The sequence below is a fragment of the Salmo salar genome, chromosome 14 (genome assembly GCF_965601325.2).
Source record: "Salmo salar chromosome 14, fSalSal1, whole genome shotgun sequence".
In the NCBI taxonomy this organism is placed as follows: Eukaryota; Metazoa; Chordata; class Actinopteri; order Salmoniformes; family Salmonidae; genus Salmo; species Salmo salar.
Window position 1 is genome coordinate 66,349,243 of NC_138304.1, and position 24,504 is coordinate 66,373,746.

At 45.5% G+C, this 24,504-nt stretch overlaps 1 protein-coding gene across 2 annotated transcripts in view; it reads left to right on the forward strand.

Moving 5' to 3' along the window:
• Nucleotides 1–24,504, forward strand: part of LOC106570076 (RNA-binding motif, single-stranded-interacting protein 3) — a 357,318-nt gene that overhangs the window by 212,163 nt on the left and 120,651 nt on the right. For both annotated transcript variants that reach the window (XM_082961094.1, XM_014142038.3), the window contains one exon: nt 1,620–1,711. In XM_082961094.1, coding sequence (XP_082817220.1) covers nt 1,620–1,711 — 92 coding nt within the window. The remainder of the gene's footprint in view (nt 1–1,619; nt 1,712–24,504) is intronic.

The window sequence follows — 24,504 nt, forward strand, 5'->3', positions numbered from 1 at the left end:
GTACCATGTTAGACATGCATACTGTAACTCCAGTTATTGAGGGCTTCACTGTCTGTCATATTGAACTCTCTTGTCTTGACCTACATTGTCCTCTCCAGACTCCTGCAACTGGATTCAGTTGAACTCTCTCTGTCAAGGCTTGTGTTTGGTATTCACGGGTCATTTGATCGTTTGAGGTTGCGCCGTAGTGCCGTGGCCTTTTGGCCTTGGTCTCTGAATGGAGCCGACCACGGTGACTTTCCAGTGACGTACAGGTAATCGCTACTCTGAGGAAGAATTACTCTCCAATCTCTGCTGAATGTAGGTCAACAATCTCTTTCTCAAATCCCCTTCCTGTTCCAATGAGCATTCCTTTGAAGGGATGTCCTGAAAAGATTCTGTTTTTATGCTTCACCATTCACCTCTTGAATAATATATTTATAGACCGGTTAACTGCATCTCAGCTAAGTAGAACAACTAGATCTGTTTTGGTAATATGATTTCATTCAACCTTATTTCACCTCCAGCTCTTAAAGTAGAGTTTCCTAATTAACGTTTGTCAGTTCTTTTCCTTCATTTTACCACCCTGTTGTTAATCAGACGTGTGCTCAATTCCGTTCTGCCACAGGTTATGATTTTGCCATTATTTCACGCTCCTTTACCTCTATCGAATGCAGGAAAGTCCAGACACACACATCTGTGTGTGCGCACCCGTGTGTGTGTGTGTGTGTGGGTGTGAGTGTGTAGAGGGGAGCCACACCAGCTCGGCCCGGCTCCCCCCATTATCCCTTTCTAATTACACTTTCCTTGTTAAACAGTGGATCAGAGGCCACCATTGACTGCTTTTAATCCGGCACCAAATTTTAATTAACACCGACGCGACCCCGCCGCTGATACATCCCCGGGAATGTCGGGATCACAATAACTCATAAATCACAGCTGCAGATTTCATTCCCGCCTTTTCACCACTGATGAATTTCCAGAGGGGGGGTGGGAGAGTTGAAGAAGAAAAAAAAAACAAGGGAATGAACGAAGGCTCTTGTACGACGGCGTCAACCTTTTGAGAGATTTGTTTGCCGGGGAGAAAATTAAAAACCCTACGAAATGAAAATGGCTCTCTCTGTGCTAATGGGCTGTTGTTGTGAGGAGCTTGATGGTCAATGTCAGTCACTTCAAATATCAAGGGATTGAAGGTTTTGTTGTTTTGAGGGGGATTCCTTTCATTAGAAGAATCGATAGGCTGTTTGTGTATATACTTTATCTGTGCATTGTTGTGATTCTTTGTATATTTTTGTTGGAAAATGTTCTTAAAAAATGTAGCACTGTATAATGTAGACTGTACTGTAGGACTTTAAACTACCGGTGTATATTCCTTCATTCAAGTCGCTCACCGGCTTGGTTTGTTACTGCTAAACAGTTCATGTATGCTCCTAATTAGCATTCCTAAGCATCCCCATATGAACGTCAGTGGCGCTAATTATTAAGCGACGTAGTGCTTACAAGATATGAGAACTGGCAGCCTCTCTGGTCATATTACCCACCTATTACTGCTACAATTACCAAGCCCTGTCATTCTCTCTCTCCGTCTAAGAACTCCACCTGCATTCTCCATCATTCTTTCCTTCTCTCTTTACCTTCAGGATATGGCTTTGTGGACTTTGATAGCCCGGCTGCAGCACAGAAGGCGGTGTCGTCTCTCAAAGCCACCGGGGTGCAGGCTCAAATGGCCAAGGTAAGGACTGTTAGCACGTTAGCATCGTTGCTATATATGCTAATATAGGCCAGGCTCAAATAGCCAAGTTAAGGAGCTGTTAGAATGTTAAGCGCCACCTACGCTAATATAGACCAGACTCAAATAGCCAAGATTAGGAGTTAGCATGTTAGCATCACCACCATATATGATATTCTAGGCCAGGCTCAAATAGCCAAGGTTAGGATCTGTTAGCATGTCAGAAACTTAGTGTCACCCCCACCTACGCTAGGCCAAGCTCATTCCTCAGGCATCCCCCTTACTGGAATGGCTTTGCTCAATAAACACATTTTATACAGTCCTTTGATGACTTACACCCATTGCATACACTACATTATAAACCGGTGGTTCGAGCCCTGAATGCTGATTGGCTGAAAGCCGTGGTATATCAGACAGTATACCTTCGCTATGACCATTTTTTTAATATTTACTGGTCTAATTACATTGGCAACCAGTTTATAATAGCAATAAGGCACCTCAGGGGTTTGTGGTATATGGCCAATATACCACCGCTAAGGGCTGTATCCAGGCATCGTGCGTAAGAACAGCCCTTAGCCGTGGTATATTGGCCATATACCACACCTTCTAGGGCCTTATTGCTTATACAAGGTCAGCTCGCTCATTACTGAATATGGGCTTTTACAGTTGCATGGTCTGGGAGAGAATCACCAGGTGCCATGTGGTGGACACTGTCAATTAGGCTGTGCTCTGGTTGCAGTGGGCATAGCCGCCTGTCATGTGCTCTTTGATGTGAAAGTGGAAGCAGATGAGAGGAGCTGGAACATGAGACCCCAGTGAGCTCCACAGCTTGACAGCGTGAATGGCCATACCATAAGGGCAGGTAACTAGAGGCTTAATTGAACATTAATCAGACGTTTAACTTGTACTGATGCTGCTGGCAATGGTGCTGATTAGAACTGTGGTGATGATGATGATGAGGAGGAAGATGAGAGAGATACTTCGACTTTTATTCACTATTCCAATAATGATGATGGTGAGGATAATGATGCTAGAAATTACGATGAAGATGATACCCCCATTATTGTGATGGAATATAATGGGAGTAGCAGCTAGAGGGGAAATTATATCCTCAAATGCACAATTTACCCATTTCCTCTCTTCACAAAGTGTCTGTCTTTCCTCTAATATTTATAGGAGGCCACACACACAGAATACAGATTAGGCTGTATGCTCTTTCCCTATTTCATTTAAAACCTTTCTTTCTATTGCTTTCTGTTGTCAGTCAACATTCCCAGGAGTTGGCTTTTGTCCCAATATAAAACAGCTGGCACGTTTCCAGTGTTCGTGTGTGTGTGTGAACGTACTCTTGAATATTTCCGGCCACATGAATTAAGGGTAGGCATTCTCTACTACTGTCTTTTTATCCCACGTCTGAGAGACATTAAGTCGTTTCGTTTTTATTGACTCTCTGTATCTCTGTCTACTCAGTCTCTCTTCTACTTGCTCGCTGTCTCTCTGTCTCTCTCTCTATCTCTAACCCTTTGTCTCTCGCTCTCTCACACAAACACACAGCCACGCACACTCCCGTCTACCATGTGTTTGCCAGCCATACATTCAACAAGGGCAATTTAGTCCCATCCATAATTAACGTGGCAGTCTGTAGCTGTGACATTGAAAAACCGGTTGGTTGCCCCAGAGGCATCAAACAGGAACCCAGGTGAGCATCACCATCACATCCTGCAGGTGTAAATCATTGTGGCGATGGCTGCCACCCCGATGACTGAACACGGTCATGCTGGGGCTCATTCTCTTCATTCTCCACGTTCCCAAGGCTCCATTTTGTCACGTAGATCTCCAGCAACAAAGTAATAAACGGAATTGCGAGTCAGAGCCAGAGGCTTTGAGCTCGTTAAATAAAACCGTCGGAGTAATCAAGTTGTGCCTTCTTTTCCTGCCGCAGTGCCATTAAAAGGCTTTTATTGAGGTGCCTTATTTTAAACACGGCTGCGAGGGAGGGAAGAGAAGAAGGGAAGAGAAAGGTGGAGAAATGGGTCTTTATTTATTCTTCCTTCTCCTTTTGTCTGGGTGTCCCCCCTCTGAATTGGTAATACCAAGGAAATGTGAAACATTGGCTTCCTTTTTATTTCCTCCTCCCCCCTTGGGGACTGTGACAGCATGAGGGAGGATGAGAACCATAATTGAGGTACCTGAAGGACACTTCCTTGTGCCTCCCTCACTGTCAGTCACCTACAAAGCAGCAGCTTGGGCGAGAGTGTGTGTGCGTGCAAGTGTTTGTGCGTGCGTCTGTGTGTGTGTGTGTGTTCATTGGTGGGGGTCCTAGCTGAAGTCTTCATTCTCCGTGTCACTGCGTGTGGAATGCTTTTTCTCACCGTATGAAGACTGACATTAAAAGAGACAGAAGGATAACAAGTAAACGGTCCGCTTCTCCTCATCGAAGATGCAAACCTGTCAAAGAGCTCTCCTCCTCAACTCTCCACAGGCTGCCATTTTCCCCTTGAGCCAATCACACTGAATTATGGGGTGAGCGCCCTCGATTGTGGTGGTTGTGTCGGAGAAGCAATTCCACCCGACAGCTGCTAGCTCTCAGTCAACAACCCAGTCTTTATGGAAATTATCTCTCTACCTTTGTCTTTGTTTGTCTTATGGTTGCCGAGATGAAAACAAAGCTCTCCCTTTTTCTCTCGCTCTTTCTCTCTCTGTCTCTCTCTCGCCAAGCTACCTGAACCAGCCCAGATTAGCCATAGGATCCCCAACATCACACGGATATTTACACGTCACACTCCCTTGACATACATATTTAGATTCACCTTGTATTCAATCTGAAATCACTGCCTCTTGAGCTAACAAACATTACCATGTTTATTCTCCAGTAATAACAGAGGCAAATCGGAACGTGGGAGAAAATAACAACTTTTTTAAAAGCCCAAAATGAGAGCCTCAGGTTCATTTGGATGTGGAGGGTGTTATTGACATGTAATATGTGACCGACCGTCTCAAATCGGTCTTATGTAGCAACATTTGAAATAGTTATTTTTTTACATTGGATAAACGTAGAGACTCAGCGTTAGGTTGAGTTTTACCCTCTCTAACTCAGGACTGTTCACCCTCTCTGTCTCTGCTTGACCTTCACTTTCTGTCCACATTAGAGTGAGGGGAAAATATCCGGCCCATCAGGCAGCTGTCTCTGTTCGCCATTTGGACATTTAAGGGCCCATGGAGTTGTTACGGTAACGTTTGGGCCTCGGTCAGGGCAACAGCCCAATAAACGTAGAATAACGGAGATTGACATTCCTATCTCTCAGGGGAAATTTCAATATTGCATTTATATTCATACAAACAGCGAGGAAGCTCCCTGTGGGTGGTCTGGGCAGTCTGCGGTGGTATGATTTTCATTATTACCCTATTATCCTTTAAGGGTGATTTCTTTGACACAGTTCCTGCACTGACGCCCCTTTACAGTTGAACGAGACGAAGGGTGACCTCTGGACTCCAATCAAACGGATGGTTGACGCCGTTGTTGGTGTGGCTGAGAATAGCTAGGTTAGCTTAGCATAGCCGCCCTGCACCACAGGCTGAGGTCAACTTTGGCTTCTTCTCAGGCAGTGGGAATCTATTCAGAAAGAAAGGGTAATTGGCTGGACTAAAGGATACAGGTGCCGGTTCAGCACCCATCTCTCTCTGCAGTTTGTGTTATCCCACCTTGGATATGATGCCATTTCAGCATGACATTGCAAGCTGTTTGAGAACTGTGTTTTTCATAAAGCATAATGGTGTCAGCCAGAAGATAGTCGTAATAAGCACATTTCCCAGTGTGGTGCCATCGAGACTGGGGGTGTCATAGAGATTATGGTGTAGCCTAGTAGAGACGTTTTCTAGTTCCTCCGCTCCATATGTGTCCGCCTGTCACAGCCGCTCTTTGAATACGCCACATAGATACATATTCTTGTATCCTTATCAAGCCCTTCCTCCTTTAGTTTATACTATACCTTTCTCCCCCTAGTGACAGTATGACAGTATCACTGAGTGTATGGGAGGCTACGAAGCCTCCCTAGGTTCCCCTACACATGTATATTCCTCTCTCTTTATATCTCTATGTGCATACGTTGCATAGGCGCCTCATGCAGAAGCATCTTCTTGCCTTAGCGGCAGCGCGCCTCTCGACCCTCCCTTTCCCAAAGTGATACTTTTGAAGGGCAAAACCAGCGCGAGTGAGAAGGACCATCTGACTAGCTCCCAATCCCGTGCCCCGTCATTGGCTCGCACTGTCTCAGCGCTCTAATTACGCTTCAATCATACGGAGGAGCGCGGCGTGCGGTAAATTATTTCACAGAGCAGCTTGGAGACGTGCAGAGAGAGAGAGAGAGAGAGAGAGAGAGAGAGAGAGAGAGAGAAGGAGAGGGGGAGAGTGAGAGAGAGGAAGAGGGAGAGAGAGAGGTTTGGCAGAGACCGTGTCACCACAGACAGCCAGCTGCAGCGGGAGACAGGCCAGCACTAATGAACAAAGTTACAAACTTATCAGAGGGAGAGAGTGTCTGGTCTGCCACACTCCCTCTAGAGGAGCGAGAGTTACAGTAACTTTTAATGGACATTGGCATTCATCACCATCCCAATACACAGAGAAAGACTTTAAATTGATATGGGATTTATTTAAAAAAGAAAATTACTCTTTGTTAGAGTTTGTTGTGACTCCACTTTGTAATTCAATTCTCAATTCATTATACGATCCTATCTGTAGTTTGAATGGCACTACGAACAAAGACAAATAGTATTCTAATTAAAGTAACATTGGGGCTTTATTCAGTGAATAGCTGTCTATTTTGTTACCAAATTGCCCAGCAGTGGCCCTGAGCCCAAATCGGTGTATTTCAAAAGGAGTGAAGGCCAGCCTCAATATGCTCAATGCTGCCATTGCGTCGCTTTGAAGCAAATATAAATACATATAAATACGGCTTTTCAGACTCAATAATGGCCACCGTATGCAGTTATTCCAATCCCTTTGATGTGGCAACTGTGTCAAGCCCCTCCCTTAATCCCTCAATTGATCTGCGTCCACTACCAGACTGAGGAAGAGCCATTTCAAAGGACCCTGATTCCACCATCACAGACAGACAGACAGACAGACAGACAGACAGACCGACAGACAGACAGACACAGACAGACAGACAGACAGACAGACAGACAGACAGACAGACAGACAGACAGACAGACAGACAGACAGACAGACAGACAGACAGACAGACAGACAGAGCAGCACTTTGCATTACTTTACCCATTTGGTCAGAGAAAGGACAGCAACGCTCAGAACGTGTCTTCAATTGAAGCTATGCTGGACAAAGCTGGATAGTGTTTAAAATCTGTGTATTTTCATGCCTTCATGGTGTTAGCCGTTTTAGCTACACTATAATCTGTACATTTTACGTCTAAATTGTGGAACAGTAATGTACTTAGCAACATATTACTTACAGATTGTCAGAGAAAATGGCTTATGTCAGGGGCTCAGAGGTTTAGTGAGGTTGAGGTCCGAACATTTTTAGTTGAAGCTCATTTACTGCATTTCTATGCATATTGTAATTTTCAACAGTAAGTTAGTTGTTATTATTATTATCTTGAGTGGCGCAGCGGTCTAAGGCACTGCATCGCAGTAGTCCGGACCTAGACACACACACACACACACACACACACACACACACACACACACATTTGTGTGTTTGTTTCTTTGATGGGAGTATGTTGTGGGCTTGTAGTAGGCGGCTGTGGCTGCAGTAGAGAGCTTTAAGCTCTCCCAGCTCTCTCCCAGCCCAGGCCTTCCGTGCGAGCCGCTGATTCAGTTGCCCCATTTCAATTTGTCTTCATCAGTCATACCAATTAACTCGGGGATTAGATTCCTCAATGCCAGCAATCTCCGGCCCTCCTCCCTACCCCTCCCTTGTCTACCCTCTCTGCCAGCATGCACGGCCCTGACTATACACATTATAGATATGTTTAAATCTACGCTCAACTAACAGCTCCCTTGTAGACATTCTTATCACTGGAGGTTTCGCAATCCCAACTGACGCTCTTCTTAGTATTCTGTGTGGTGGGGAGACTAAGGTGTATCAACAGAATTTTAAAGGAGAGGAGAGACTTCTTGACTATGTATTTTATTAAAATTCAGTGTGATGGACGGCCTACTATTTCGCCGTTTCCACACATTGTAAAGGAGTCTACTCCTTGACCATGTATTTTCAGGGGGGATTTCGCTGCCATCATTTTCCTCTACCTATCATCCTTCACGAGGCATGAGAGGGCAATTTCCCCTTACAGCCTGGAAACTGTGAACTGTGAGTTTCCCCTCCGACCGAACCAGCAGGAAAATACCACGAGTGCCAACTTAAACCATGCAGTGAAGTAGGAGCTATTTAAAGCTAAGGGAATCCAAATGACATTGAGTGACGAGCCTGTCCCTGCTCATGCTCCTGAAGCAGGTTATTTTCACGTTCACACACACATGGCTTATCTAATAAACAAAATAAGCCACATGTGATTCGCTTTTTTTTTTTATAGCGCAATGCTGTCATAATGTATGAATTAAGCTTCCATACATTTAGATGGAGAGAATAACAGAATATATGCGTGAAGTAACATTTCAAGGGGTAATTCATCTGTAGGTTCTTTCAAAACACACATTAATCCACCGCCTTACTGTGTAACACACACACACACACAGAAGACGAGCGAAAGTGCCACTAGCCAGGCTATGTTTAATTCGCTCGAAAATGTAACACGATTAAGGTACCCTCCCACCATAGCACAGTTACATATTCAGGGCTTAAAGCTCCTGTCTGCGTGAGTTTACATTTCTACCGCGCTGAGAAAGCCTCTCAACGTAATTAAGATTTAATGCTAATTCTGGGCGCTGCTGCACAGTCTGTTTGGATTTCCGACTGGCTGCCGATGGTAACACAAACAAATAGTGCCGACCGTGTTACGTGCCTGGCCATTAACGAGAGACTAATCACGCACTAGCTTGGAGTGAGGCTCATGGTCAGGTTTGTCCTTCTCATCCCGTGACTGTCTGGCTGTCACCGGTTTGTCACTGTCTGTCTCTGTCTCTTTTTGGCCATCTGTCCCCCCACCAACACCATCCCTCTCTCTCTTTCTCTCGCTCTCTCTCTGGTTCTCGCTGTCTGTCTGTCTGTCTCTCGCTCTCTGGTTCTCTCTCTCTCTCTCGTTCTCTCTCATGTTCTCTCTCTGCAGGCCCCTAATGAATTGTGCAGGCATGCCATGTTAAATTAGACTGACAGTTTCCATCATATTGGTAGGGACTGTACTGTAGGAGGACTCTGAGACAGAGCAGCATAGAGCTCTGGCCATGTCAAAGGGCCCACGTATCAGCCAGGGGCTGCCTAGTGACTGTTGATGGATGGGGAACTGTGACACCCATGTCTCTTATTCAGACTAATGAGGGAGAGGGAACTGGGAAAGTAGTGGGCTCTGGCTCTCTGGCTTTGGCAATGCCGTTTTTTCCCCCCTCCATCTGAATGTCACTGTGTGTGGCGGTGTGTCTGTCCAATCTCTGCTTGTGATCTCCGAGTGGGGGGGGGGGTGAAAGGTCAACAACAACAAAAAACAAGAGAGAAGCGAATGTCAATTCTGTATCTTCGGGATGAAATTAGCCTTTGAGTTTTCGTCTCTCTGGGGGGGGGGGGGGGGGAGAAAAGAAGGAAAAAAGTGAGGGAGTCACTCTACTCTCTCAGGTCAACCAGGAAACCAGACTCACCCAGCAGCTGCCCTTAATGACCTTCTGTCCCAGCAGACACGTCTCCACTGACTGCTGGTTTAGAGCAGGGGAGGTGTGTGTCTGCGTGTGCGTGCGTGTTAGCGTGTGTGTGTGCGTGCTTGCGTTCATGTGCGTGCACGCATACGTGTGTGTGATGGGGGGGCCTCTTCAGAGTTCAAATATGAAGCTGTCTCCAGGGCCTCAGTCAGAGCAGAGTGAGATCCAGTCAGCAGTTCAGAGACCACGGGGGCAGGCCAGATACTGGGGGTAGAAATTATCACCATCTGCGGGGTGATTCCTCCACACCACATTTTGCTGTCCGGGGTTGTTTACCCTACATAACATACTGTACATCATCAGCACATCCTGAAAACAGACCGAGCCCTCCTCCGAGGCTGTTAACCTTGAGCCCTGTGTGGATCTGGGTGGATGATGCATGTTCGGCTGTGTGTGCTTGTAAAATCATAGGGAAATGTGTACGTTTAACTTTTCTTAGACATAACGTTTGAGTATATTCACATTCATGTGGTTCAATGAGATTTTGACTCACTTGGTTCAATGAGATTTTGACTCATTTTCAAGGAAGTAGACACATTTACATGTCAATCACCGTAGTTCCCTCTCCCTCGATGAACCACTTATGTTTGAAGGTTGCTCACATGGCTTGGCTGTGATTCTTTCATCTCCCCCTCCCCCTACAAATCTGTGATGTGTGTGGGGTGTCTGCTGTTTAAATGTGTTCTTTCCGCCTCTGCATTGTGTCAATATTTTGTCTGCGTTCTGTCGTCTGTAATTTGCTGCAGAGTTGTCGTTGTGTGTCGCCTGTGATGAGTCTGTTATGTCTTTGCCTTGGTTATGTCTCACTCACTTCTAGCTTCCTGTGCTAAGGGTGCTCCTCCAATACCGTGTTTATTGTGTCTGGCTTCTCGTGTTTGGTCTGTGTGCTATGCCTGTGTTGCGTCTGTGCTTGTGCCACTGTTATCATGGCATTGTCTTTGTACTTTCGCAATGTTGTCTTAGTGCTATCTCTTTTGATGTTAGTGCTATCTCTTTGATGTTAGTGCCATCTCTTTGTTGTCCGTGTGTTATCGTCTTGCAAGGCATTGTCTTTGTACTTTCGCAATGTTGTCTTAGTGTTATCTCTTTTGATGCTAGTGCTATCTCTTTGATGTTAGTGTTATCTCTTTGTTGTCCGTGTGTTATCGTCTTGCAATCAAGGCAATGGCTTTGTGTTGCAACACCTAGTATAATCTTCATGCTATCTTAATGTTATCTTTTAGTTAGAGTTGTCTTTACAGTAGTCAGAGTCTTATCTAACTCGCATCATCCCCTCTGGTGTTATCTTAGTATTTTGCCTTTGTAGTTTTGTGATTATATAATTTTGTCGTTGTGTGTGTGATTCCTCCAGTGTTTCTGTGTTGTGTGCTCATCACGTCCTCCGTGTTTATGTGTTTACACGGCTACATGTCTGTGTTGTCCCTGTGTTGTTATGTTTGCTGCAGAGCAGACCTGATTGAAACCAGATGGCTAGTCTTTGGGAGTCTGACAACTGAAGAAGTAATGGAGAAAACAGTAGACAAGACAAGACAGAAAACCAGACATGAGACTGCCATCAACTAGAGAGAGAGAGAGAGAGAGAGAGAGAGAGAGAGAGAGAGGTGGGCAGTGATGGAGAAAGAGGAGAAAAGCGAGAGAGTGTAGCTTAAACGCCACCAGAGAGAGATTTATGCACAAGGAGCATCCTATCTGGCTTTCTCTCTCTCCCTGCTGGGATGTGACGTTCACACAGATGCCTCCTGCAATAACCGATGGAAGAACATGCTAACTTTCAAATGTATTACGAAGCAAGCCGTCAAATAGTATCACATCTTTAGGTTCCATTTTGTGTAATCTGACTCTAAACCGTTAAATATTTCAGGCTGTTTGCGCCTCGTACAATGGTTAATGCTATTTTCCTTCCTAGCCAGTCTGACAGCGATGTTTACATCCGATTGTCAAATAATATAAATTTGCAAAACATGATACTCAAACAGGAAATCCTAAGGCCTTGACATTACTTCTGCTAGTTCCTTGTGTGAACAAATCAGTTGCGTATGAATTGTACAGTACATTCGCCAAATGGCCTTCAGGGTACCTTTGTATTTTGCGAGTACTGGATAACCTAGGCCTGTTGAAGGTGTGCTGCTCCAGGACTGTGTTAGAAGAGAAGAAGGATTCAAGGATCTTCCGGAGCCAAGCCAGGGATGTTCCCTGACCCGAAGTTCCCTATAAGAAAGATCTGGAACAGACGGTAAGTTGGGAGCCGTTGCCATCTTGAATACTGATCACTCCCTCTCCACCCTCTGAGGCAGATTGAGTGGATGCTGCACACAGAGCTCATCCTCTGCGTGATGAACACCCCTTCAGTACATCACATTACCCCCATCTGGCCTGGCTCTGCTCGAATCTACAGACGTAGCGTGGACGGTTTTGCAAGCTGTAACCTTGTTTAATATTCACCATGACGATAGGCAAATAGTATTCGCTAACAAGTTTTAGCTAAAAGCAAGAACATGGATGTTTACATAAAGCATTGGCAATTGAATGAAAAGGCAAAACAGGGCTTTGTGAGAAACTGTGTGGTTGTTATATCCGGATCTGAGCCCTTTTCCTGATAAAGTGGTTAATCAATCTCCATGGAAATGGTCACACCTGCTTCGATAGCTAGCTGATGGCACAGTGTTGCCTTGAGAGAGAGAGGGAGGGAGCAGAGAGAGAGAGAGAGTAGAGCGAAAGAGAGAGGATGGGTCTGAGAGAACCAGAGGAAGTATAAATGTGCCTCCAATCGAATTATTGGCCAATCAAGTCATAACGTGAGTAATTCAAGGCCTACATCAACGGGGATAATCTCATTGGCTGTGCATTAGGGGCTGAGAGGATAGGGGGTCGGCGAGGAGGGGGGGTGGAGCTCTTAGTGGGCGCGCTCAGTGGGGGGTCTCAGAGGAAGAAGGTTCTTTGATAGGAGTTGAGAGATATTTTTCACGATGCATGAGGGGGGTGGATGGTGGAGTTTTAAATAATGTCTCAATCGCTGCCTTTGGCTTATCGCTGTAAGAGACAGGGTAGAGTAGAAGGGTTGATTTCGCCTGCGTTGCCATCTGCTTCTGTCTCATTGGTCATTGACAACATTTCTCATGTGTCCAATTACGAAAGAGGATTATGATCTGTTTGTGTGCTGTCTGGTGGCCCCTGGTCATATCTGACTCACCGGAGGTATACAGGAGATTCTGTCTGTACATAATGGTGTTTTACTTATGTAGTACTGCAATATACTTCATATTTGCATTAGTATTAATGTATTTGCTTATACGGTTGGCTCTCAAATGTTGTTTTTTAACACAGATTTTGTTCACAATATTTCACCATTCTGACCCAGCTGTGCAGATCTATAGCTTGCTCCATTGTTAATAACCTATGGGGTTTGACGTCTTCAGCTGTGTGTATAATGCCACTCATTGTATACATTCAGTGTAACATCTCCCAGCTTTGAGGTAGTCAACCAGGAGGGCTTACACCTGGAGAATGACTATGAACACACAACTACAACATGCCTGGCGTTTGAACAGTAGGGGCTCCAACAAAGACTCCCTCTTCAACAAAGACTCCCTCTCCAAAGCCGATGTTGGTTTCCGGAGGTTTGACACTGGCGTGGAGCGCTAATCAGGCTCTGTTTCATGGCTTTGGAAAGGGTGGCCCTCCCAGAGAAAAGCTTTGACAGTTTTCCATGCGATTTGCATGTGGAGGGTTCCTGAACCAGCTCCACTTGCTCCGCCTCGTGCCCGGGTATCCGCATAGTAGAAACAGCTGCCAGGGGAACAGCTTGTCGGCGGGAGGGAGGGAAAAAGGGAGAGAAGGTAATCACTTTTGGAAAAATACTGCTCCTCCGGACCCTGCCAAGAGCTCGTTTGTGTTGTGGCTTTTCTACTGGAAGCCCGTTGCTTTGGCTCTCTGGCTTCTTTGGTTCTGTTGGTTCTGGCATCCCCTCTCTCCAGGGTTAATACAACAATGAGGGGTTTTCGTTAAAAAGCGTCTCAATGGTCGTAAATGGACGAAAACAATGGGCGGGAGAATGATATTGGGGGCCTGTTTTTGGTCGTCGTGAAGGCATATGTCTAAGGATGAAAAGAGTTCTACAAAAGTCTAGTGTTATGAAATCACGGTTGACTAGGGGGAGCAATCCCCTTTTTATTGGGGAGCATGTCCTTATTTCCCTGTGGCATGACCAATACATCTGATCTGAACCAGGTCCACCACAACTGACTGACTACAACCTGTGTCATGGATCATGCAGTTCCGTCTTTGAAACGTGCCCAGGCAACTGCAAGATTATGCATGTTGAGCTATTTGAAAATGTACATACATGTACAGTAGCCGAGAATGGATTATGCATAAACAGTAGCATCCCATTCAGCCAATCAAGCAGATCAGCTTAAGGGGAAGTGACAAGTTCAGCATTGTGCTGGTTAACGTCTTATGAATACCTGCTTCTCTAGAACAGATGGCCTGGGTGCCCGGGATACAGCCAAAATAACCCTTTCCCGACGCAGGGAAAAAAGCGTGTTTGAATTCATCTGTCTGTCATAATCAGTGAGTTTTTTTGGGGGGTTTCATACTGTAAACATTGTTTTCCCACACACAAGTGAAAAAAACTGAAACATTTGAAACTTTGCACCGTTTTTGATTGAATAGCGCCTCATTATTTACCAGCAGGTTATCGTCTCCCATCGATTGAGCTTCGAATCTCTGTGATACAGTGTCAGTCATGGGAGATTGGAGTAGTTATGGCTATCAGGAGGGAGAGGAGTAAATGAGAGTGAAAGAGGAAGAGAGGGAGCGGTGAGAGGTGCAGGAGCTAGCGGAGGAATAGAAAGGAAGGAGCCGTACATGTTTGGCGGTGGTATATAAGTGTCCCTGTCAGCCTGTAATGACTGTGTGTTGGAGGCCGTTCTGAGACTCTGGACCTGCAGGGGAACAGCTTTCACTTCTCCTGACACACATTCGCACACACACACACACACACACACACACACACACACACACACACACACACACACACACACACACACACATACACATCTACTCTCGCTTAGACAGAGGGATGAGTCAGAAGCTCTGCTGGCTACTGTCCCTCCCTCCTCCTCCCTCTCTTCCTTTCCATTTCCCTCTTTTCTTTTCCTTTCCTCTCCTCACCCTGCTCTACAAAGGTATGTTTAATACATAAGGGCCCTAATCGCTATCGCAGCTGTGTCGGTCCCTCCAACCGTCTGGCTCTACGTTGTGTGTTCTTTCTCCTCTCTTCCTCTCTCATCCTTCTTTTCCGGTCTTCTCTCTTCTGCACCGCAGGATCATACAGAGAGGCCATTCTCATAGACCTCTGTCCTCAGGTGTCAAGCTCTCTCTCTCTCTCTTTCTCTTTCTCTCTTGCGTGCTCTCTCTCTCTCTCTCACTCTCTCTGTACCTCACTCTCTCGCTCTCCATTTCTGTCTCTCTCTCCCACTGTCTTTCTCCCTTTCTCTCTCTCGCTTTCTCTCTCTCTCGCCATTCATTATATATGCCTTGCTGGACTTTAAACGCCTCACATGATTATGGTGTGTAGGAATGAGGTTGAATAGGCCTCTGTTACCTGGTAACTACATTCGATTGTGTTCATATGCGAATAAGTACAGTAGGCTACTTCTTCGAATTTTTAAAAAAGCACCATAAATGATTAACTCTTAAATGTAACTACATGTAACTAAAATGTAATCTACATCATCCCCGAAAGTAACTATTTATCATGAGAGGACTATAAAAAATAACTAGCAATACTGCATACTCCAAGAAAGGTTAAAATCTTACCTTTCTGGTAAAATAACTATAAATTGCTGAAGTGTAGTCACTTTTGAGAACACAAGCTCAAGTTAACAGTGCAAATATGATACAAATATGAAAATATGAAATATTTTATATGACGTTTTTCTTATTAAACAAAACTGTATCAATTAGGCTTGAAATTACTTATAGGCTTTCTAAATATAGTATAATCAAATGATAATCATTAACTATATTATTTAACCTTCCTTATAACTTTAAAATGCCATTTGTATGTTTATTGTTAGAGAAAATGAAAATTTTCTGAAGGTCTCTCTCCCATCTCTGTGAACGTCACACAGAGCTTTAGCTTGGGAACTCACCTTTCATTTCGTATTAATCTTGTCCATCACATTTTTTTGTTGTTTAAAATCTATGAATTATTTTAGATTAACGGCTATAAATCAATCTATAGTGATGAAACCACTCTCTCCTGCTGCGCTAAGATGTAAGGATTGCAGACGTGCTAGGATTCAGTCAGGAGTTGATAGACAGTCGGAAGAGCGAATTAAATTGTAGGAGAGGCATCCCAGCTTCAAGTGGTTTCAGATTTCACATCCCGACATGTGGATAAAATATACTATTGTGTCCGTGGGAACCAGGGCTATTGCTCAATGCAAGTCATTTTGATCTACGGTGTCCACAGATTGATTTATAAGCAAAAATGGCAGTCGTAACCGGTACCAGAAGCACACAGGTCTCCTAAACAGGGGAATTTACATCTAAAAGGTTTTTAAACAATGTAAAATGTACTCTGGAATCATTTCACATATTTTGGAAATGCAGAAGAGAAATATGTGATAGAGCACCTCTGTATATATGGGTGTGTTATATGACCAGGGCCCGTATACACAAAGCCTCTCAGATTTCAGTGCTGATCTAGGGTCAGTTTTGCCTTTTAGATCATAACGAATAAGATTATATGGATAGATCCTATATCAGCACTCAGAACAGAGAGCCTCGCAGCTTCTACGAAGTAGACAGAGCTGTGGCGTGCCATCATTCAGCGCATTGCATAGCCATCAGTAAATGCTGTCAAGTAAGCACCACTCAATCCCACAGCAATCTCTCCCACTGTCCCCTAATAGTCTCCCTTTCTCCCTCTCACCCTACATCAAAAACACATGAGGTGGAGTCTCCTCTCCACCGCAGCGATGGATGCAAATGGAGGCGTGCGTTGGGGAAACTGGCTGACATTTATGTGTCTGATTAGAGCACGAAGCCCAACACTTTGTAATTGATTGTGGCCACGGGCTGCTCACGCTTGCCTCGCTTCTCTCTCTCCCTCTCCCTCTCTCTCTCTCTCTCCCCCCTCCCCATATAGCCTCTCAGAATCACTGCACCTCTCTACGCCCCATTAGCATGGCACACACACATGCATGCACACACACACCCCATCCGCTCCGCTGCACCCATTCTAATAACAACCTTTTAATGGGGCTGTGGTTTAGTTGAGTGCCCAGACTATCCCATCCCGGATGCAATGCATGGAGGCTCCCATGACACAAGATGTTTATCCCACCACCCGATCAGTATACAGGTCCTACAGTATAGACATTGCTCCTATAGACAATGTTTGGTGTCTGAATGAATTCTATAGGTCTAGAGACGATGTGTTGGGTCAGGAGGTTAAAGGGATACTTTATGATTTTGGCATGGTGCTTGCCTACGGAGCTGTGAGGGGAACGGCACCTCCGTACCTTCAGGCTCTGATCAGTCCCTACACTCAAAGAAGGGCACTGCGTTCATCCACCTCTGGCCTGCTCGCCTCCCTACCTCTGCGGAAGCACAGTTCCCGCTCAGCCCAGTCAAAACTGTTCGCTGCTCTGGCACCCCAATGGTGGAACAAGCTCCCTCACGACGCCAGGACAGCGGAGTCAATCACCACCTTCCGGAGACACCTGAAACCCCACCTCTTTAAGGAATACCTGGGATAGGATTAAGTAATCCTTCTAACCCCCCCCCCCCCCCCCCCCCCAAAAAAAAATATAGATGTACTATTGTAAAGTGGTTGTTCCACTGGATATCATATGGTGAATGCACCAATTTGTAAGTCGCTCTGGATAAGAGCGTCTGCTAAATGACATAAATGTAAATGCAATGAGGCCCTTTTTATGTATCTACTTCCCCAGCATGCTAGCAGATACCCATAGACTTCCAGTCATTTAGCTACCACTAGTTAGCATTGGCTCACAAAGCTCCCTTTAACTTCCTTCATACTGGACACAGAGACATAAACATGGTATCCACGAGTTCATCTGACTCTGAGTAGTAAATAAAGGGTCTCATTGCCAAAATCCCGAACTATCCCTTTAAGAGAGGCAGAGAGTGGGAGAAGAAGAGGAGAAGAGAGTGGAACGAGGGAGGGAAGGAAGGAGAGAAATGAAGGAGGGAGAGATGGAGAGAAGTTGTGCTGAGAGTGGTATGTCCTTGTTTTTGGAGGGAGGAGAGGAGTAGGGGAAGGTGCTCTGTAGTAATTAACAGTTGAGCTCGCCAGGGAGGCTCCATGTGTAGAGGAGCCATTAGACACAGAACAGGGAGGCCATTCCGCTGACTCTGCTTGCGGCAAGCCTTTCTTTCCCCCACACGTAACAACGTCTAAATCACCTTGTGCCAACACCACAAGGAAGGAGCAACACAGCCAGGAAAGGTGAGGAGGCAGGAGGAGAGGCAGGGGTTGGGAGCCCGTGTTAAGATCTATATTTGTCTTGTGCATATGCACACACGCACATGAGTACATGCACACACGGACATACACACTCATTTTTTATGATGAGGTACGCACTCATCTACAGTAATACGTAGCTCCTTGATAAGCAATGTGATATGTCATTTAATTGCCAAGCTAATAATTCCCTGTTTGCCAGAAGGCGCACATTGGAGCACCTATTATGGCACCTATTCCACTCTGTTAGTGCTTTGTAGTGTAGATAGCAGGCATCTGTAGTGTATATAGCAGGCATCTGTAGTGTAGATAGCAGGCGTCTGTAGTGTAGATAGCAGGTGTCTGTAGTGTAGATAGCAGGTGTCTGTAGTGTAGATAGCAGGCGTCTGTAGTGTAGATAGCAGGTGTCTGTAGTGTAGATAGCAGGCGTCTGTAGTGTAGATAGCAGGCGTCTGTAGTGTAGATAGCTGGCGTCTGTAGTGTAGATAGCAGGTGTCTGTAGTGTAGATAGAAGGCGTCTGTAGTGTAGATAGAAGGCGTCTGTAGTGTAGATAGCAGGTGTCTGTAGTGTAGATAGCAGGTGTCTGTAGTGTAGATAGCTGGCGTCTGTAGTGTAGATAGAAGGCGTCTGTAGTGTAGATAGAAGGCGTCTGTAGTGTAGATAGCAGGCGTCTGTAGTGTAGATAGAAGGCGTCTGTAGTGTAGATAGCTGGCGTCTGTAGTGTAGATAGAAGGCGTCTGTAGTGTAGATAGCAGGCGTCTGTAGTGTAGATAGCAGGCGTCTGTAGTGTAGATAGCTGGCGTCTGTAGTGTAGATAGCTGGCGTCTGTAGTGTAGATAGCAGGTGTCTGTAGTGTAGATAGAAGGCGTCTGTAGTGTAGATAGAAGGCGTCTGTAGTGTAGATAGCTGGCGTCTGTAGTGTAGATAGCTGGCGTCTAGTGTAGATAGCAGGCGTAGCAGGCGTCTGTAGTGTAGATAGCAGGTGTCTGTAGTGTAGATAGAAGGCGTCTGTAGTGTAGATAGAAGGCGTCTGTAGTGTAGATAGAAGGCGTCTGTAGTGTAGATAGCAGGCGTCTGTAGTGTAGATAGCTGGCGTCTGTAGTGTAGATAGAAGGCGTCTGTAGTGTAGATAGAAGGTGTCTGTAGTGTAGCTAGCAGGTGTCTGTAGTGTAGATAGCAGGCGTCTGTAGTGTAGATAGAAGGCGTCTGTAGTGTAGATAGAAGGCGTCTGTAGTGTAGATAGAAGGCGTCTGTAGTGTAGATAGAGGCGTCTGTAGTGTAGATAGAAGGCGTCTGTAGTGTAGATAGCAGGTGTCTGTAGTGTAGATAGCTGGCGTCTGTAGTGTAGATAGAAGGCGTCTGTAGTGTAGATAGAAGGCGTCTGTAGTGTAGATAGAGTGTGTCTGTAGTGTAGATAGCAGGTGTCTGTAGTGTAGATAGAAGGCGTCTGTAGTGTAGATAGCAGGTGTCTGTAGTGTAGATAGAAGGCGTCTGTAGTGTAGATAGAAGGCGTCTGTAGTGTAGATAGCAGGTGTCTGTAGTGTAGATAGCAGGTGTCTGTAGTGTAGATAGCAGGCGTCTGTAGTGTAGATAGAAGGCGTCTGTAGTGTAGATAGAAGGCGTCTGTAGTGTAGATAGAAGGCGTCTGTAGTGTAGATAGAAGGCGTCTGTAGTGTAGATAGCAGGTGTCTGTAGTGTAGATAGCTGGCGTCTGTAGTGTAGATAGAAGGCGTCTGTAGTGTAGATAGAAGGCGTCTGTAGTGTAGATAGCAGGTGTCTGTAGTGTAGATAGCAGGCGTCTGTAGTGTAGATAGAAGGCGTCTGTAGTGTAGATAGAAGGCGTCTGTAGTGTAGATAGAAGGCGTCTGTAGTGTAGATAGCAGGCGTCTGTAGTGTAGATAGAAGGCGTCTGTAGTGTAGATAGAAGGCGTCTGTAGTGTAGATAGCAGGTGTCTGTAGTGTAGATAGCAGGCGTCTGTAGTGTAGATAGCTGGCGTCTGTAGTGTAGATAGCAGGCGTCTGTAGTGTAGATAGAAGGCGTCTGTAGTGTAGATAGAAGGCGTCTGTAGTGTAGATAGCTGGCGTCTGTAGTGTAGATAGCTGGCGTCTGTAGTGTAGATAGCTGGCGTCTGTAGTGTAGATAGCAGGCGTCTGTAGTGTAGATAGCAGGTGTCTGTAGTGTAGATAGCTGGCGTCTGTAGTGTAGATAGAAGGCGTCTGTAGTGTAGATAGAAGGCGTCTGTAGTGTAGATAGCTGGCGTCTGTAGTGTAGATAGCTGGCGTCTCTAGTGTAGATAGCAGGCGTCTGTAGTGTAGATAGCAGGCGTCTGTAGTGTAGATAGCAGGCGTCTGCAGTGTAGATAGCAGGCGTCTGTAGTGTAGATAGCAGGTGTCTGTAGTGTAGATAGAGTGTGTCTGTAGTGTAGATATAAGGCGTCTTTAGTGTAGATAGAAGGCGTCTGTAGTGTAGATAGCTGGCGTCTGTAGTGTAGATAGCTGGCGTCTGTAGTGTAGATAGAAGGCGTCTGTAGTGTAGATAGCAGGCGTCTGTAGTGTAGATAGCTGGCGTCTGTAGTGTAGATAGCTGGCGTCTGTAGTGTAGATAACAGGCGTCTGAGTGTAGATAGCAGGCGTCTGTAGTGTAGATGGAAGGCGTCTGTAGTGTAGATAGCTGGCGTCTGTAGTGTAGATAGCTGGCGTCTGTAGTGTAGATAGCAGGCGTCTGTAGTGTAGATAGAAGGCGTCTGTAGTGTAGATAGCTGGCGTCTGTAGTGTAGATGGACGGCGTCTGTAGTGTAGATAGCCGGTGTCTGTAGTGTAGATAGCAGGCGTCTGTAGTGTAGATAGCTGGCGTCTGTAGTGTAGATAGCTGGCGTCTAGTGTAGATGGAAGGCGTCTGTAGTGTAGATAGCTGGCGTCTGTAGTGTAGATAGCTGGCGTCTGTAGTGTAGATAGCTGGCGTCTGTAGTGTAGATAGCAGGTGTCTGTAGTGTAGATAGCAGGTGTCTGTAGTGTAGATAGCAGGTGTCTGTAGTGTAGATAGCTGGCGTCTGTAGTGTAGATAGCTGGCGTCTGTAGTGTAGATAGCAGGTGTCTGTAGTGTAGATATCAGGTGTCTGTAGTGTAGATAGCAGGTGTCTGTAGTGTAGATAGCAGGTGTCTGTAGTGTACGTGCCGTCTCTCACTCGCTGATACACCAGTTTACTGTGACCTTTAAACAGGCACAGTCGGTGTCTTTTGCCACCGAGCACACACACATACACATACATGCACACTCAGACCTACCCACACCCACACACCCCCACACAAATGGGAACAGTAATTAGCGAGGGCTCCCGGGCCCCTCTGACAGGCTTTTCAGAAGAGAGAGAAAGGGCAGGGTGACATTTGGGCAGCAAAGTGTCAGAGTCATCACCGCCCTGCTTCACAGAATTATCAGCCGAGGTTGAGGGTTCAAATCCCTGAGTCCATAGAGAGATGAAGCCGTTACCCCTTAGACAAGATGCTCCCATCAGATAACAGTCCTGTGTAAAGTGTTCAGGATAGTACACAGCCTTTGAGATTGTGTGTCTTTAGTCTTTAGTGGCGTTGCGAGTGCCTAACACCTCTTAAGTACCAGCTATAAATGATATATTTCTACTTAGCCTGGCGAGAAGGCCGATAAGCACTGCTTTCATAGCAAAGTGTTACTGCTTTACACCTTGAGTGGACTGGATACAAGCCTATTGGCGTTATTTGTGTTAGTTAAATGAATATGCCTTGTTAGATCTTAGAGTCTTGTTGTGAGAATAGCTGCCCTCAGGCTGGACCTTGCTTAGCTCAGCCTGGCCAACCAGTAAAGGGCCCTTCGTCGAGAAAGAGAGAGAGAGGCAAGTGTGAGTTGCCTGTTTGATGGATGGGTCAGGATCATGCAGTCCCTGTGACCTCATTGCTGGGACTAGATGGACCCAGTCACTCGTTCCCAATCAACAATGAACTAGGCCTGCTCTGCATGCCAAGCAGGTTCTGATTTCTTGGCTGCAACGTACTGTATGGCCTTTCCTCTGAGTGAGCGCCAAGATCTCCCACACACAGAGATTTGATTTGATTCGATTTTGGGGATGAAAAATACAGTTAGTATGGCCTAGAAGATAACACAGGCAAGTATAATGTCTAATTTCCAATGAAGGCCTCAATGGGATTTTTCTTTTTTTGTAAAAGACCGACCAGGATTTACCCGTACTAACAAAATCAGCTGGGGAGTCTCAATCACTGGCACAAACAGAGGAGTGGTCCAGTGTATGGTGCCTCTCACTGCTGTGGAGACTGGGGATGCTGTTTCCTGTACCCCTGAGAGATGGTGATGCAGCCTTATACTTCGTGACAGCTCCGTGGGTGTCTGATTCTCTGACAGGTCCTAACCTTGTTCTGCGGTCCTCTACAGCTCAGTTGGTAGAGCATGGCGCTTGCTATGCCAGGATACTGGGTTCGATTCCCTGGACCACCCATATGTGAAAACATGTATTCACGTGTGACTCAGTCGCTTTGGATAAAAGCGTCTGCTAAATGGTATATTATTGTATACTGTATATGATATAATGTGGAACTGCATTATTTTATGCACTGAGCGTGTCTTGTGGCTTGTGAACATCTGATACATTGTGCAATACTTAATGTTCGAAACTCTAGTCTATACTGTACATCATTTGAGTGTTGTCACGTCCTGGTCAGTATATATAAAGTTAATTGTTTTGTAGTTTGGTCAGGGCGTGGCAGAGGGTATTTGTTTTATGTGGTTTGGGGTGGTGTGTTTGTTAAAAGGGTGTTTGGTTTAGTATTTCCGGGTTTTGGTTTATGTCTAGGTAGTTCTATGTGGAGTCTAGTGAGTGTATGTCTATGTTTGGTTAATTGGGGTTGGGACTCTCAGTTGAAGGCAGGTGTTGTCTATCTGCCTTTGATTGAGAGTCCCATATATTAGGGTGTGTTTGTGTTTGTGATTTGTGGGTGATTGTTCTGTGTTGAGCCTATGCTTTGCCAGACTGTTTGTTAGTTGTTCGTTTTTCGGTTTTGTTATTTTGTATGTTCATTTTTGAAGATAATTAAAAATCAAGATGAGCATTCACGTACCTGCTGCGTTTTGGTCCTCATTCACCGTCAACCGTGACAAGTGTCTTACTACCCAGTTTCTGCACTGAACATGCCTTGGCTTACGAGCATCTGGTGCGTTCATTCGAGAATTACGCATTTGAATTCAGTTGTATCACAGACTCTGAGGAGCTTTGCCTCAGTGAAACATACGTGTTTTAACTGTGCTTTGGGCTGTCGTCGTTTTATCTCGCTCAGAAGGAAGGGAGTGTTCTTCCTCTCTCAGGGAACAGAACAGGCAGCGACAGTCCTCAGAGGATGTCTCGAAATCTAAATGGCAGTTTTTACTGGATATCCCTCTGATCTAATTCTGGAAGACCAGGCCAGGCATGACAGAGTCTGTCAGACAGACTGACTGGTACACACGCACACACACACAGAACTCCCCCGCACACACGCAGACCGACTGGTACATGCAAGTCAGTGACCGAGAGTCAAGAGAGATTTAAAAGCAGGCTCTGTCGCTGGCGTCTTCCGTCATATTTAAACGGGGTCCTGAGAGACATAAACACAGGAAAAGCAGATGGCTCCCAGTGGTGGAGGCGTATGAGCTGTAATGCCATTAGCAAGGAAATGGCCGCTGCTCCCTTCAGCTTTTTTACGAGGCAGGTTTGTAAACAGGTGTAAATAAAAACCTACGGTTTGGCTTCACTGGGTTTTTGGTTTCACTTTGGCTTGTTTTCTCCATTACTCTGGCTAGCTCTTGGAGTCCTGATATGTCCCTCGTTCTCGTCTTGGACTCCATTTTGGCTTTACGATACACTTGTGCATGTCATGTTGGTATTACAAACCCCTGTTCACCATTTTAGCTCTAAAAAGTATCCGTTTGTTGTCTCAGGTTTGGCACAACTTTCCTTATTTTTTCAGTGTTCTTTCCGCATTTCAAGCAGTCTACAATATCGCCTCCATCAGCATTTACATGTTCCGCTGTGCTATACAATGAAAGATGGCAAAACGTGACTATGTCAGCATGGAAAATGACACTGATTCAGGGTAACTACAGACCATGCCATTTATTACTTTACGGTGTCACTAATGCCCACCCCAGGGGTGGCATGACACAGTGGGTGGAGATAGATTGACTGCCTTGGTTGAGGGGTTATGCTATGCTATGCATAGTGGTTAACCTTTTACTGCAGTGGGCTAAATCAGGGTCACACAGAGTGTTTCTTGGTAGTCTTAAACAAATCTACTTTGAAACAAAAGTATACATCTCATAGGGTTATGGGCTTAACAAAAAGAAGACACCTGTACTATGTCAGATATAGAGTTGAAAATGTATTCAAATTGAGTTTGCATCTCAATATTACACTTTATATACATCACAGAACTGAAATATAACAAAACCGTTTGAC